Raw genomic sequence first — 15,288 nt, 5'->3', positions numbered from 1 at the left:
TGTCCCTGTTGCCCCAGGCAGTGCCCCCATGTGACCCTGTATCTTCCCTTCAGAGCTTCCCCACCCCAGATTGTCCCACTCAATGTCCCCAGCTGCCCCCAGCAGAGGCCACAGCTGCCAGCCACAGGGCTCCAAGCAGCATTAGAGGGCAAGTGCACGTTTGGGTGGGGGGCTCCAGTACCTCCTTGAAGTTGTCAAAGGCTGCAAGGATGATGTCGTGCCCTCCCCGCACCAGGCACACAGCCGCTAGCAGCTCCAGCACCAGAGCCTTGGTTCTGGGGAGAGAAGGGGCAGGTTGTCCCTTGAGAACAGGCCAGCCCCACAGCAAGGGTGGACGTGGGCCTGGCTGGGGGAGGACAGGGGAGCTGATGGGGGTGGAATAAGGCTGGGCAGTGGTCCTGAGAACTGGGGGACAGAGTAGGCAATGGGTTAAGTAGGAGGAGAATCTGGATGTAGAGGCCTGGATCTCACCTGGGGTTCTTGTTGTTGAGGCTCAGAGCAATCTCATTGACACAGGCTGGGTGGTTCATGACGAGGCTGAAGCCAGACTGGGGAGAGAGGAGAGGTCAGCTCCTCCAGGTAGACCCCCAGGACTGCCCACCCCCTCCTACCCAGCATCTCCCATATTGTCAGCACCATGCCACTCTGCTCTTTAACTGCCCTCAAGTTTAGGAAGTTTTTTATATCCAACCACAACCTCTTCTGCAGCAGCCAAAGCCTGGTCCCTCGTTTTAAATACTTCTGTTCAAAAGCCAGTGTCAGGACTCAGCACCTTGGACACAGTGAGTTCTCAGAGGCCAGCTAAGTGAGGGAGGGCGGGCTTCACCCACCACTCCTCCAAACGAAATAACCCAGAGCTGATCTCCCCGTGGGCCTGGTGGCCAGCCTTTCTTGGTAGGTGTGCCTAAGTCCCCCCTCAAGGCATATCCATGCCCCCAGCCATGTCTGGGGGACTCTAGGGGTCCCGACCAGGAGTGGGCAGAAATCTGGGCTTCCCCTCAACACTCATCAGCCCTAAGACCCTGAGCCAACAGCTCAGATCCCCAGGGTCCCCCAGTGGGGGACTGGGTCGGGGGACAGCTGGTCCTAGAACTTCACCAGCTCAGGCAGCCCCCAGTGAGGACAGGCAGGCTCCCGGATCCCTCAAACCCCCGCGCCCAGCGGCCAACCTGGTAGTTCATGATGGCGCGCAGGCACATGATGCAGACGTGGACGTCGTCCTTCTGGCTGACAATGCGGGAGTTCCGCAGGGTCTTCCTGCTGTGGACTGGGGTCAGCCTGGGCCGGGTGAGGAGGAGGCAGCAGGGCTCAGAGTCACAAACCAGCTTCCCCTTCCCCCCACCACTCAGATGGCCTCTGGAGTAAGAGGGGACACATCTGGAACCTCAGGCCACTGCTTCCCATCTACCCAACCAAAGAGGCCAGCTGAGTGCAGGAAGCCTTCCTCAGTCCCTAGGCCCGGGGCCTGGCCTGCCGCGGAGGAGGTGGGGAGGGGGCCAGGAAAGCAAAGACCCTTAACAGCGACCTGGCATTGAAAAGGGTTGCTGTGTTGCAGTGATGGACAGCCTATGGAAGGAAAACACAGCCAATGCTTGGAAACCGCCATGGAGATGGTCTCCACAAGGTGGCGCTCAGGGCCATGCGGGCTTATCTTCCATCTTGAGAGGTGACTGAATTCAGACTGCCTTGGTTCAAATCTCAGCTCACCACTTACTAGGCAAGTTACTTAATCTCCCTGTGCCTCAGTTTCCTCATTTGTAAAACAGGAACGGTAATAATAGTACCTTCCTAATAGGGTTGTTGGGACTATGAAATGAGCTTAGAACGTGCCTGACACAGAGTGAGTGCTTTATGAGTGTGCTTGATAATTCTTTGCTCAAAGATAGGTGATTTTTTCTATTGTTGCAGAACTGCCAATCATGACTTCCACATCAGGTCTTCTTGACAATTCTATCACATTTCCAACAACACTGGGAGGCCCCACCACATCCCCTTTCTCCCATCATTGCTCAAATATGCTTCCCTGTCTTTGCTCATGCTGTTCCTTCTGCCTGGAATGCCCTTCCCCTTCCCCATCACTGCCTGTAAAGCCCATATCCATCTGCAGGACATAGTTCCATCTCTTCTGGGAAGCCTTCCTGATGCCCCAGGCAGTGGCCACCTCCCTTCTCAATGTTCCCAGTCACACCTCCATGACAGCCTGTCACACACTGTCCCTTGCTAGACACTGGGCTCCCAAGGGCAGGGTAATCTGTCTCCTGAGCACCTGCCACCACGCCTGATACACAGTAAATGCTGAAAAATGCTTGTTGAATGAATGAATGAACAAAGAAGCATATTGTGAGAGTTTCAGGCTTAATATGAAGTTGGTCCCCTAGACCCAAAGTGGGAAGGGAGGAAGCTGGGGGTCCACATGAGGCTCCAGGGCCATCTTCTTCCCTCTCCCCGCCTCCCACCTAAATGCCCTAAGTTAGAGTGGGGTGACCTGACCACAGCAGCTGAACCCAGGGATGTCAGTTGAACGCCTCACCAACCCCACCACCACCCCGGGAGCCGACCAGGCATGCACCTGCCCCCAGGTGGCTACGTACCGGGGAGAAGGGGGGCACCTGGAGGCCGCGTGGGAGAAAACAGGGGGTTAGACGGGTATAAGAGGGGTTCCACCGACCCAGAAGCCCCCTCCTTATCTCAGACCCACTCAGATTCCAGCCTCTAGGTGCCCACCCCAAAGGCTCCTTAACACACCCATCTCCCGAGCCCTGTTTGAGGCCTTTACTCTGACGCCAATGCCAGGCTACCCCTCCCACCATCCCCAAGTACCCGGGGTGGGGCTGGCTGCATGCAGTGGTCTAGAGGGCAATTTGCCTTTCTCCCTGCCGCCCCGCCATGGGGCCCACATACTTGATGGTCAGGTGGCGACTCTTGGGCTGTGATGGCAAAGATGAGGGTGGACTCTTGTTGAGATCTTCCACCGACTGCTCCAGCAGCTTGCTCTTCTCCGGGCTGGGGGCCCCATTGTCTGTGCTCTCCATGTCATACCTGCCGGGGGTCAGAGTGGCCCACACTGCAGGGGCTCGTAAGAGAGGGGTGGGGGAAACTGAGGGCAGACAGCTCTGCAGCAGAGACCAGGCAGCGGGAGGAGGAGGCTGTGTTCTTAGCACTGTGCTGGGCATAGAAGGGGGAGAGGGCACAGTGGAACAGAGGAGTAAGCCACCCAGGCCCCAGCTGGCCACCGCAGGCCATGTCCCTCCCTGTCCATGGCAGGCCTTCAGGAAGGGGCATTGCTCAGGGCCAAGTGCAGGTTCTAGGGTGGGCTCTGGCTGCACTGCATGGAAGTGGCCCGAGTTGTGGGCGAGGCACAGGGAAGTGTGGATCAAGGCTCTGAGGAGCAGTAGGAGGCCAGGGCAAGGGGCTTACGTGACAGAGCACTGGGCAAAGGCCAGGTACTCAAGGAGCACATCCAGGCCGCGGTTCTCCTCGTTGAGGAACTCCTGCACCCACCTGCGGGCACAGGGCTCCCTCAGTTCCAGCCGGGCAGGAGGTCCCACCCGGAGTGGGCACAGAATAGGCATGGCAAGGGCTCTGGGGTGCCCTTCCCCCAGGAAGACAGCAACCAGCCCCAGCCTCAGAAGACCCAGTGACGCTAGGGGATGCTAGCGGGCTTGGGCAGGACACACGGCCCAGCCACCCCTCAACGGGCAGGCAGAGAGTGGGCAAGGGAGGAGGCTGGGACACTATCCTGACACCCACCCCACCCCGGAAGTGGCCCACAGCCACAGTCTGTGTGGAGGAGGAAGGCCACAGGAAGGGGAAGCCCCAGGAGTTGCCTGGAGGCAGAGGTCTCCTAGGCCCCCGGAGAGGGAAATCTGAGTCCTCGCTCACCCAATGTGGTTTGTTCTCAGGGAGATCTCCAGCTCCCGCAGCACCTGCGTGGACTCCTGAACTCGCCTCTTAAACTAGGGGCCAAGAACAGGGGAGTCTAGTGGGCGGAGACCAGGACTCCACAGGCCTGCCGAGCCCTGAAGCAGCAGCCAGCAGTGCCTGCTCTCCCCCAACAACTGGCCTTTCACACGTGGCCTCCCCCACCACCTCCACACACCTGCATGCCAAATAAACATTCTCAGGCTACGCACACTCCCCCACACACAGACACGCAGGATGCACACACACACACCCATGCACAGACATGAAGGGTGCACACACATACCTCCACACACAGACATACAGCATAGACACACACACACACACGCACATCCATACACAAGCACTCTGCATACTCAGATATAAGGTACCCACACATCCTTGGGGTACACACACACACATACCCCCCTCCTATACACGGACTCACGGGTACACACACACATCCATATGTGAACACAAAAGTACACACGTAGTACCTACACGCACACCCATGCATGGGCACACAGGGTGCACACATGCACACACTCTATACAAGTACACACAGTGTACCTGTGTAAGCACAGACAGGATATGCAGAGGAACCCGTAAAAGTGCATGCCCGGGGCACTCAGTCCCCTATAAACACACACACACTCACACAGGTACCCACACAAGCCCACAGAAAAGTTTACACATCCAGTTACTCCAGCTGCCCGGAGGCTGGAGAGTGTAGGGGGAAAGGGGCAGAGAAAACGGGGGAGACATGTACCCCCAGGTTGGACATCCAATCAGCCGCTACCTTTCGGCCAACCCCACCGGTTTCCAGGTAGCTCCTCAGCTTCTGGATGTAGGCTGCGGGGGGGTTCTTGACTTGAAACCGCTCCTGGGGAGATGGAATGGGGTGTAAGGAGAACCAGCAAGGGCAAGTGACGAGCCCCTGTCCCACTGTCCCATTCTAGCTCTGACCCAAGGCCCCAGGCTGCTTAAGACCCCTGTGAAGCACCAAAGGCATACACCCAAACAACCCGCCAGGCCACTTTAAAAGACCCAGGTCCCGGGCCTCGCCTTCCCTCCCCACTACGGCCTCACAGGCCACAGCCCTAGCACAGCCTTGGGGTGGAGTATGGAGGGGTCAGTGCTGCCATACACCCCGCCCTGGGGCAGGGGGGCTCTCAGGCCAATAGGTGGCACCCTCCCAGCCCCTTGTCCTTCGTGAACCACAGCCCAGCCCAGAGCTGGGAGTACAGGGAGGAAAAACACTCTAGAGGGGCCTTATGAAGGGGCCCACTCCTTGGCAGGCTGAGGGCCCCTTCCCCAGGGCTCCACCTCGGCCGTCCTGCCCACCTGTGTTGGTGGGCACCTGTGTGTGTGCTCATCTCCTGTGCTCCACAAAGCAACTCCTCACTCCCCCGCCCCACCCAGGCTCCAGTAGCCACTCACACAAAGAGGCAGAGGCCACATCAGAGGCCCCCTACCCAGAGGAGCTCCCATCCTTCCCAACCCTGACCCCTCAGACGTGCCCAGCTACCCCCTCAACCTCCCACTTCTCCCAGGCCTTTGAGCCCCCAACCTGAGATGCCAGGCCAAGCAGCAGGGACCCCTATAACAGCCCCGATGCCTCTGGAGGCAGCTCCCCACCCTCTCCCCACAGCCCTGCCCTTACCCCTAGACTCCTGCCCTGCCGGCTTATCCCATCCTGGTCCATTAGCAGGAGTGGAAGGCCCAGCCCTGACTCCCAGGGGAGGCTCTCTGCTCCCCAACCCCCCACCCCCAGTCTCCACAGCCACAGGCCTGCCTCCCTCCCTCACTGAATCTCTGCATAGCCAGGCCCCACCCTGCCCCGGCAGCGGGAGAGGGGTCCTCCCTGCCACCACAGACAGCAGCCCTGGAGGCTAGAGGGGCAGGGGGCAGCCAAGTGAGCCAGGAAGGTGGCAAGCCCAGGTGCCTGACGGAGCACGGGGAGATGGGGGTTCCAGTCCCTGCTCTGCCACTTGGGAACTGGTTGACTTTGGGGAGCTGGTTGACTTTGGGTTGACTGCAGTTCCTCTGGACCCGAGATAAAAAGAGGGCAGGGATTCCCGCCCCTTCCTTCCCACCTCCCAAGGGGTCAAACAAAGATGTCCAACCCTGGGGCTGCCCGGTCTCTTCCCCAGCCCAGAGCTGGAGGGTCAACAGAAGCTACTCCAGGAAGCTCAGCCAGGAGGATGGTGACACAGCCCCAGCTGCACTGGCCAGTGCCCTAGACTGGCCCCTGCCAGCTCTTTGGAGGGCAGACCCAGTCTTGCTCATGACTCACAAGGTCCCTGGGGAGGCCCACATCCAGGAGAGGGGATTCCAGAGTCATGCAGGCACCCCCAGCACCCTCCCCAGATGCTGCACTGGCCTCTGGGCCGGGTCTTGGCCCTATGGGCAGCATGGCAGCGCCCCCTCTCCTGCCAGCCCCAGCCTGGCCAGAGCAGGGCACCCTGATGACGAAGGGACCTGGTACCCACCTGGTCACAGATGAGCTCCCACTTCTTCTCGTTGTCATACTGCCTCAGCAGCTGGACCTTGTCGGGGGGCAAGTTCATGCAGTTCTGGGGAGAGGAGGATAAGGCGAAGACCCTGAGCCTGGGGTCCCAACACAAGGGGGAGGGGAGCATGGGCATTTTCAGGGAACCCACCAGGAGCCAGCTCCCTAGTAGGTCTGTCATACACATGAATCCTCATCACCCTCTCACCCCAGGAGATAAGGAGCGTTAGCCAATGCGAAAACCGAGGCCCGGAGGGGGAGCACCTTTCCCCAGGCCTGACAGCTACACTGGGATTGGAATCCGAGTCAGCCTGACTCCAGGGCCCGGGCTCTGTCACCCCTACACCGCCTCAGTGGCACACCTGGCATGGAGGCAGAAGCCTGAGCTCTCAGCCTAACTTCCTGGGACCTCAGGCACTTCTGGACACGCTTCCCCAGGTGCAATAAGGCAGTATCATCTCTTCTCCCATTCGGGTGGGAAGCTAACAGGGGACCATCTCCAGCCAGGCCCAGGTGTGGCCAGGCATGGACTCCCCATGCCTCCCCATCCCCATGTGCCACCAGACACCACTGGGACAGTGTGCAGTCCCAGCCCAGGGCACCACTGACTCACAAACACCGGAAAACCTCTCGCAAGGACAGAAGACAGCAGCCTCCTTCCCCATCCCTCCCCATACCCCTCCCACCTCAGCACTCCTGGAAGGAAGGAGAAGGGGACAGGCCGAGGGAGCTGAGGTCAGACTGGCAGGGAGTTCCAGGCAAGTGCATCATGGCTCAGGGGCCAGGGGTATTCCCAGGGAACGTCACCCAGTCACAGGAACTGGGGAGGGCAGCCAGCATGCTGAGTCTGTGGTGCTGGTGGCCCAGGCTGGGACTCCCCTCAGGAGCTAAGAAAGGTCAGCATTGTTCTGCCTGGGTCCTCCTCCCCTAGCCGCAGAAGACAAGGGTGCGCTGTGCCTGTCAGGCGTCTCCCCCACCGCAGTGTGGGGTCCTGCCTGGGCTGGAGAATCACAGGGTTGCCAGCACTAGAGGCTCCCTGGACCCCCAGGACTTGTGTCTCCCTAACAGACCCAGAAGACGATGCCAGTGCCCCCCAATTCAGTAAACCCCAGGTTTGTTGAGGATCTACTATGTATCAGGCCCCAAAAGACAGTTCTTGCCCTCAAGGAGTTCCAAGTATCCCTGAGGATGTGGGAGGCCCAGGGAGCCCCAGCCCAGAGTCGAGGAGGCTCCTGTCACTAGCTCTGGTGGCTCTGACTGCACATCCTCAGGGTCACGTGACCCTGAGAGGAGCCACAGCTGGAGCAGAGAGGGGGCCACACCTACTCAAGGCTCCTCAGCCAACTTCCTCTCTGGGGTGCTGGGCCTGGTTCTGGGGCTCTGGCCAGACCTCGCCCCAAAAATCACTGCCTTAGGTCAGCCCCAGACAACAGGAAGCTGGGCGCTCTCAGCCCCCACTGCCCAAGCTTTCTGGCCGGGGCCCACTTGAGAGGTGAAACTGCCTGTCCACCAGGCCCCCCAGGCCAGCTGGGGATGGGGCTACGTCATTCCTCTCCCCATTGCGAAAGTGAGCCCAGATGGAGGAAACCGCTGCTGTCTCATCTGCCGCCCTCCCCCAGCCCACCAAGAGCCAGACAGCTCCTGCCACCTGGGAGGGACTGACCAGGGAGGGGCCTTGGAGCCCAGAGGAGGGTCCTACTGTGCCAGGGAGGCCTCCCTGGGGCCATTCTCTGTCTCTCTCTTTCACTCTTTTTCCCTGGTCCCTCCTGATCTACCCTTACCCCACAGAAACCCAGGGTGGGGCAGGGCCAAGGTGGTGGGGGCAAGGCTGAGGGGGAAGAAGGAAGCAGGGGAGAGGGCAGGCGGTGCCAGGGGAACTGGAGCTGGCGGGGGGGCAGCAGCACAGAGGAGGGAGGTGGTAGCAGGAGGAGGGGGCAGAAGAGTGAGGGGGATGGCTGAGCCCCAGCATCTGAGCCTTCCAGGGGACAGCCGCTTCCGACATGGGTCTTTCTGGGCCCTCACCCATCCAGAGGACCTGTTTGGTTTCTGGAATGGCCCCAGTGGCACTTCTAGAGGCAGCAACTAATGCTATAATGACCCCAGCATTTGCCAGCTGTGCCTGAATGCTTGCCGTGCCCGGCACTGCTCCGAGCCCTCCACCCTCACCACCGTGACTGGCACCGTCATGATTCCCATCTTACAGGTGCAGCACAGATTAGTCTGGTGACCTGCCCAAGGTTACAAAGCCAGTAAGAAGGGAACCAGGCTGGCTTTGAGCCCTAGTTGACTCTGACCCAGTGCCCTGGTCCACACCCCCAGCACGGCCCCATGTTTATTCCTGGGGAGGGGGAGGCCTCCACTGGGCCAGAGCACCTGTCTCGACGGTGGTGGAGGGCAGGGCGCCCCTTTGCCCCTTCCCCACCTGGGCCTCCTCAGGCCCCTGGGGCCTACATGCCAGCCTGCCAGACGGGCTAAATTTAGGCTCGGAAATCAGAAATAGCTCTGACAGCGCTGAGCACTAATTAGCAGCTGTTCCTCGGCTGTGCCCACCGAGGAGCCAGGCACCCTAGGGAGCGGGAGAGGGGCCAGCGGATGCCACTCACTCGGGGTAGGTTGAGGCCATCCTGGAAAACAACAACAGACCCCCGACCCAGGCCCTCAGCAAGGAGGCAGCACCAGGGGCCTGGGGGCTGGAAGACAAGTAGAAGGTTGGCTGCAGGGCTCAGAGGGGACAGGAAAGGACAGGCAAGTCCAGGTGTGTGTGGGGGACACCCACTGCCCTCCGGTGAGGGCAGAGGGGGGAGGCAGCTGTGACGTGAAGGACCCCGAGCTGGATTCAGGAGACCCAAGCTCTGGGCCCACCAGCCCTACAGCCTCTCCGCCTCCTCGAGCCTCAGCTTTCTCCTCCACAAAGTGGGCACACTTCCTCCCGCCTCTCAGACTCGCCGAGCTCCTGGGAACACCAGTGAGAAGCTGGGCTTTGCTGTAACAACACTCTTCAGTGATGCACCGCTATGAAGAGGCAGTTCACGGATTGAGGGGTGGGGGAATCCATCAACTCTCCAAAGCGAGGGATGGTGTGGGGGGCAGGAGTTTGTGAAAACGTGGGAGAAACAGACTTGTCTCCAAGGCTTGGCCAAAATGAACTCATCCTTCAGCCCCCTTTCCCTGCTGCCCTTGATGCTTCCGGTCAGAGGGAGAGGGAGACAGGATCCATCTTTTGGGGTATAGCCCAGAAAAGGGGCTGATACCCAGTCTTCCTTTACAGTGTATGGGATCATTCTCCTCCCTCCCTGCCCTACCTCTCTGGGTGCCAGAGGGGCCTCCAGCCTTGCTCACCCAAGACCAGCCCCTTGCGGGCTTATAACATGCACTGGCCGCCCCCCACCCACCAGTGCTGACATCTGGAGACTGAAGGGTTCCATCTACACCTGGACACAGCCACACCCTCCAGTTTCACTTTCACTTTGAGCTGAGACTATGTCCCAACCCACCAGCCCACCCTCTCCCCCTGAGGCCTGACCCTTTGAGCCCAGGATGCCCTCGAACTTGGGCACCAACCCCAGTCTCAGCCTAGCCCCACAGGGGCTCCTCAGCCTGATGGGCCTAGAAGCAGGCCCTGTCCCCCAGTCCCCACTTCCCCATCCATCTCCCCTCTGCCCACCTCTCTACGGCCTCAACCTTGGTTTTAGAGCTCTCAACGCATCGCCAAAAACAATCAATTTTATCCACTTTAAAAAACTCCTGTATATAGATTTTCTGGGGTTCTTATAAGCAATCCCAAGGCTAGAGGAGGGCTGTGGGGTAACCTGGCCCTAGGATCAGGTGCTGAGAACCCCAAAAAGCTAATATTCTCCCATCGGGGTTCAAGGGTCCCCAAGGCAGGACAAGGGCAAGCAGAGTGGGAGCCAGGGCAGCAGGCACTGCCCATACAGTCCAGGCCAGTAGAACAACAACAACAATAATAATAATCAATACTCCCAAAACACTCACTCTGTGCTGGGTGCCATGCTAAGTGCTTTCTATCTATTAACTCATTTAAACCTCAACAACAAGCCTACAAGCAGATACTATCACAATCCCCATTTCACAAATGGGAAACTGAGGCACAGAGCGATTAAGTCGCTTTGCCCAAGGTGACCTAGCTGGCAAGCTGGTAGGAAGACTCAGTTTCCTGGGAGGAAGGAGCATTGAGGGCAATGGGGAGTGTGGGTGCTGGCCCCCAGGGGTCTTCTGCAGACAGCCTGGCCCCCGGCCCCCATCTGAGGAACCAGTAACAGCCAGCCCCATTTCCTGCCACCCAGCACCCTACGCTTCCTGTTGTTGCCCACACCGAGCTCTTACTCACTGGGGAACCCCCCCCCCAGCACACCCTGTCTCAGAGGGAAGTGGAGGCCTCCCCATGTGTACACAGCTACCGTTAGCACCCTGCTGCCCCACCCTCCGGGAGAGGTGGGCCCTCCCTCTCGCGGTTTCCGGCCACCAGGCAGTCTTCAGTCTAGGCCCCACTGTCGCTGACCTGCATGATGGCAGGGAGGGCAGCCTGACCCGCGATGACTAAAGACAGTCACCTTGGTTGGTCTTGGTAATGGAGGCGGGAAGGGGAGAGGCAGGGTCTGGGCTCCCTCACTTGGAAGGGCTCCCAGACGGAGACGACCAGATCAGCTCTAACGTCATCCCCTTCCTCACAGTGGAGAGTGTTCACTGAGCCCTTGCTCTGTCAGGCATTGTGCGAAACACTCCATTTAATCCCCTCAACAATCCCAGGAGGCCGGCATATACCATTATTATTTTCTTTTCACATATGAGGAAAATGGAAGCTCAGAGAGGTTAAGTAACTTGCTCAAGGTCACACAGGTAGTAAGTGGCAAAGACAAAATTCAACCCCCAAACTTCATGACCCCAAAGCCCAGGAAGCTACTCTGCCCTTCCCGTGAGTAACCCCTGCCCCTCTCAGAGGCCCGAGTCCCCTTGCCCTTCCTTTCCAGGGCTCCACATTCCCAGGAAAAATGAAGAGGTGGCCCCAAGAGCAGCCCCACCTGCTCCTGCCCATCTCACCAGCTCTTTGCCAAATGGCCCCAGATGTCACTGTGAATCATGCCTACCACATCCCTGGGTTTCCAGGGTCAGCATGTGCCAGCCCTTCGGGCTGGGAATGTCACCCCTCAGCCTCTGCCCAGCCCAACATCTGACCACATGGCCACGACCCCACTGAGATCCTCCGTGTCAGACACCCCAGAGATGGGAGTCACAGGGCCTGAGCGACCCCACAGCTACATGTCCCCAAACTTCATCTGCCCCACCCCAGAGGAGGGAGCTGGTGAAGGAGGCAGCGCCCTGGTCACAGGCCGACAGAATGGAGACCTCCACCTCTGTTCTTCCCCACCAGCCCAAGGGGAGGGGGCCAGCTGAAAGCAGGACCCCAGAGTCCACACCCTACTTGGAGCTGCCCTGACATCCCCATACAGCCTGGCCAAGTGCCCATGTCTCTGGGCACATGCTAAGGGCACCCAGGGTGCTAGGCCCCATCCTCTCCAGGTGCTTCAGCCTGCTCTTGGATGCCAGCATCACCCCCGGCCTCAAGCACAGCATCCCTGGCACTTCCCTCGATCCCTCTGCCCCAGGGTTATAGGCTCCTCCCTGCCCAGACAGATCACGGGTACCCTACACCCAGCTGCCCAGCCGTCAGCACGGAACTTCTGGCAGGCCTGGAAAGGGTGCCTTGCCATCCCCATCCCTGACCCTCACAGGAGAAGGCCTGAAGGGGCTGGAAAACACCTTGGGCATGGCGTAGGAGGGGCGAGAGAGTGGAGCCGGCTAGCTGGTTTTCCCACCATTGCAGCAGGACCAAGTCGCTGGGCAGCCACCGCTCCTCCGCTGTTGCTAAGGCAGCAGCGGAAACCCTGGCTCAACCTGCTCTTTCTCCCACCCCCGTTATAAGCAGGGGCAACCCCCCTCTTTCACAGCCTCCTTAGAAAAGTAGCCCCCCACCACCCACCCTTGCATGGGAGAAAGTCTGCCCATGGGGCAAGGGGGAGCAAGCTCCAGCTCCTCTCTGCGGGCCTTGGTGGGGGCACCCACAGCCAGGAGCCAAGGAGTGGTTTTGAGTCTCAGGATCCTACTCCCCACCATGGAGGTGAAAGGAAGAGGTTCCCTGGGGCCATGTCACTAGACCCCAAGGGCAGGGCTGGGCTTCTCTGGTGGTGGTGGGCCCATCGCTCTCAGCAGCCAGAGGGTCTCTCCTCTCAGACGTTCACTAAGGACAGGACGCACGCAGCTCTGGCCACGGAGGCAGCACCCAGATGGAGGCGCACCCTGCAATACCTGTTGCCAGGCCTGTGGGTTTAGCCAAATCTTTAGCCCTGGGTGGCCTCAGGCAGGGGCCAAGGCTGTCATCCCCAGGGCGGGGCTCATGCCCCTGCTGGGGGAACTGACAGGAGCCAGATTCTTAGCCAAGTGACCTTGGACTGGGTGCATTCTGCCCATACAGGACAAGGGATGGGCTGATCCCTCCCCAGGAAGAAGGTGAAATGTAAAACACACTGGGGTTCCTGGCAGCTGAGGAGTGGGGGTGAGCCCCAGCGGGCGCTGCTGCCCTAGATTCTACACAGCCACCACCGCTTTCTCCACCAGGACATCCGCTAAGACCCATCTCTGGGCCTCCACCCTCCACGCCCAGGTTCTTAGGGACTCCCAGTGGCATTTAGTGTCAGACTCAGCCAATCAGAGCTCAGGCCAATCAGCAGGGCAATCAAGTCCTACACACACATCAGAACCTCACCATTTGACTTTTGGATTTTCCACTGGTCTGAATTATTCACACAGCTCGTCCCCATTAGTGTGTGTATAACAGAGCACTGACTGGGGCCTGTCCCTCCCCCACCCATAGACACACACTATGGGGGAAAGACAGACCCATGTCCCCTCAATCAGGCTAGCAGGGGTCCAGGAATCCACCACCAACTCAGGCTCCCCAGATGGCCCCCAGAGACTGTCTCTCCTCATTCTCCCCCTCCCCCATCTGCTCAGCTCAGCTCAGCTTTGCCAGGCCATGGGTTTGGAGAAGGGAGAGCAGGTGGACAGATAGGGTGATCAGGGCCTAGCCTGGTGTGAAGTGTCCCTCAGAGTCCCTTCCTCTCCCCTAATTAAGCAAGGTGCCTTCACAAGGATAGACCAGACCCCACCCCACCCCATAGCTCCTCCAAACCCCTCCTAGCCTGTCTCCTGGGAGGGGGCAGCAGCCAAGATTTCCAGGAACCATTAGGAGGGGCCATGCAGAGGATCTGGCAAATATGGCCTAATGACTAGCCACAGGAGGGGAAATGATGTCAAGGAGGTGGAGGAGACGAAGAGTTGAGCACCACCACGAGCCAACATTGCTCTGCTGCCTGTGCCTCCCTCGGGTCCCCACCCTCAGACCTGCAGTACCAGCCTGCTCAGCCCGGGGAGTGCCTCTGGGAAAAAGCACATCCTCATTCGCCTGTCACCCAGTGTCCAGCAAGGGAGCTGACAGCAGACAGACCACCAGGCAATTAGTTAGAGAAGGGAGCCTGGGACAGGGCTGAGGTAGGGAGAGGGAAGTGAGAACGAGTGGCCCTTCCCCCTCCGGACTTGGGCCTCCCACCAGGTCTTAGGGAGTTCTGACTCTGCTCTGGAGCCTCCACCCATCAACACATCCTGACTGCCTCCAGGCTCAGCATGAAGCTGATGGCTCCCTCCCCAGTGGCCTAGTCCCCAAGCCCCCCAATTCCTGGGAACAGGTGACAGTAAGGAGAGGGGGCTTCCAGACTTTTGCTCCACCCCAAGCCAGAGTGACCAACCCACCCTGACCCCGCCCTTCCTAACCTAACAGCTTCAGTGGACAGGAGGGGATGCTCAAGATAAAGACCCAAGGGCAGCCTCTCCTGGACACACAGGGGGTGAGAAACAGACACCCCCTCTGCATGGTCTGACAACGCAGTTCCCAACAGCCCAGGCACCAACAAATCAGGACCAAACACCTCAACTCAGTCTCCAGCTCCCTGGTGGTTAAAGTGTAACCCCTTCCATCTTTGACCCTAAGATACAAGCAGATGCTCCAGATCCGCACCCGGTCGCTGGGCCTGTGACCAGTGAGGAAGGGGGTGCCGCGGGGACCCTCCTTGCCTGCTCAGCTCCCAACTTCCTCACAGGACGTTTTTGTTTAGCCCTTTAGACCCAGAAGCGCTAGGAGGGGGGTGTCTTGGGGAGGGAGACTGGGCGATTGCAGAAGAAAGTTTTGGGGGGAGAGTGCTAAGTCACTCTAAAAGAAGCCACTGTTACTCCCACCCCAAGGAGGGGCAGCCACTGGGCCGGGGATCTCCAAGCGGTACCTGAGCCCCCGGGGGCGGGGCGGGGACGCGTGCCGAGCCCCTGCCGCCCCCCGCTCTGCGCGCGGCGGGTCACACTCACCAGGACCCGGTTAAACCTCTCCTCCAGCTCTCCGACCGCGGGCATCGGCTGCTTGGGCGGCGCGGGCTGCTTGGGGGACAGTGCGGCGGGGCTCGCAGGCTGCTCCGCGCTGCCGGCCGCGTTGCCCATGGTGGTCCCCACCCAGCCGGCCAGGCGCCTCCAGCCTCGGAAATCCAGCTTTCCGGGGGACGGGGGCGAGGCTCCCGGCCTGGGGGGCCAGGCGGGCAGCGGCTGGCGGCGGCGGCGGGCTCGGCGACGCGGGAGCTCGGCTCAGCGGCGCCCAGGGGCCGGGGCGCGGCGTCCCATCGGGTGGCCCCGTCCGAGGAGCCGGGCGGCGAGCTGCGGGGTGGGGGGAGGAAGTCAGGCTGCAGGCCGCCGAGGCCAGAGGGCTGGGCCGGGGGCAGGAAGCTGCGGCGCGGGCTCCCCCCTCGGCGATTTTCTAACTT

At 60.0% G+C, this 15,288-nt stretch overlaps 1 protein-coding gene across 6 annotated transcripts in view; it reads right to left on the bottom strand.

The window, feature by feature from the left end:
• Window positions 1–15,096, bottom strand: part of FMNL1 (formin like 1) — a 24,337-nt gene extending 9,241 nt beyond the window's left edge. For 2 of the 6 annotated variants that reach the window (XM_087441311.1, XM_087441310.1), the window contains exons 1-10: window positions 14,843–15,096; window positions 6,393–6,476; window positions 4,670–4,783; window positions 3,883–3,956; window positions 3,418–3,501; window positions 2,902–3,039; window positions 2,592–2,609; window positions 1,170–1,278; window positions 472–548; window positions 182–275 (exon numbers count right to left, since the gene is read on the bottom strand). In XM_087441311.1, the coding sequence (XP_087297437.1) occupies window positions 182–275; window positions 472–548; window positions 1,170–1,278; window positions 2,592–2,609; window positions 2,902–3,039; window positions 3,418–3,501; window positions 3,883–3,956; window positions 4,670–4,783; window positions 6,393–6,476; window positions 14,843–14,971 (921 nt within the window). In that variant the 5' untranslated portion in view covers window positions 14,972–15,096. The remainder of the gene's footprint in view (window positions 1–181; window positions 276–471; window positions 549–1,169; window positions 1,279–2,591; window positions 2,610–2,901; window positions 3,040–3,417; window positions 3,502–3,882; window positions 3,957–4,669; window positions 4,784–6,392; window positions 6,477–14,842) is intronic. The other 4 variants (XM_087441309.1, XM_087441314.1, XM_087441313.1 and 1 more) reach the window with 4 other exon arrangements.
• Between the last annotated feature and the right edge of the window lie 192 nt (window positions 15,097–15,288).

Source organism: Ceratotherium simum, chromosome 16 (assembly GCF_057802395.1).
Source record: "Ceratotherium simum simum isolate JZ-2026a chromosome 16, ASM5780239v1, whole genome shotgun sequence".
Lineage (NCBI taxonomy): Eukaryota > Metazoa > Chordata > Mammalia > Perissodactyla > Rhinocerotidae > Ceratotherium > Ceratotherium simum.
This window is presented reverse-complemented; position numbering and strand designations above follow the sequence as displayed.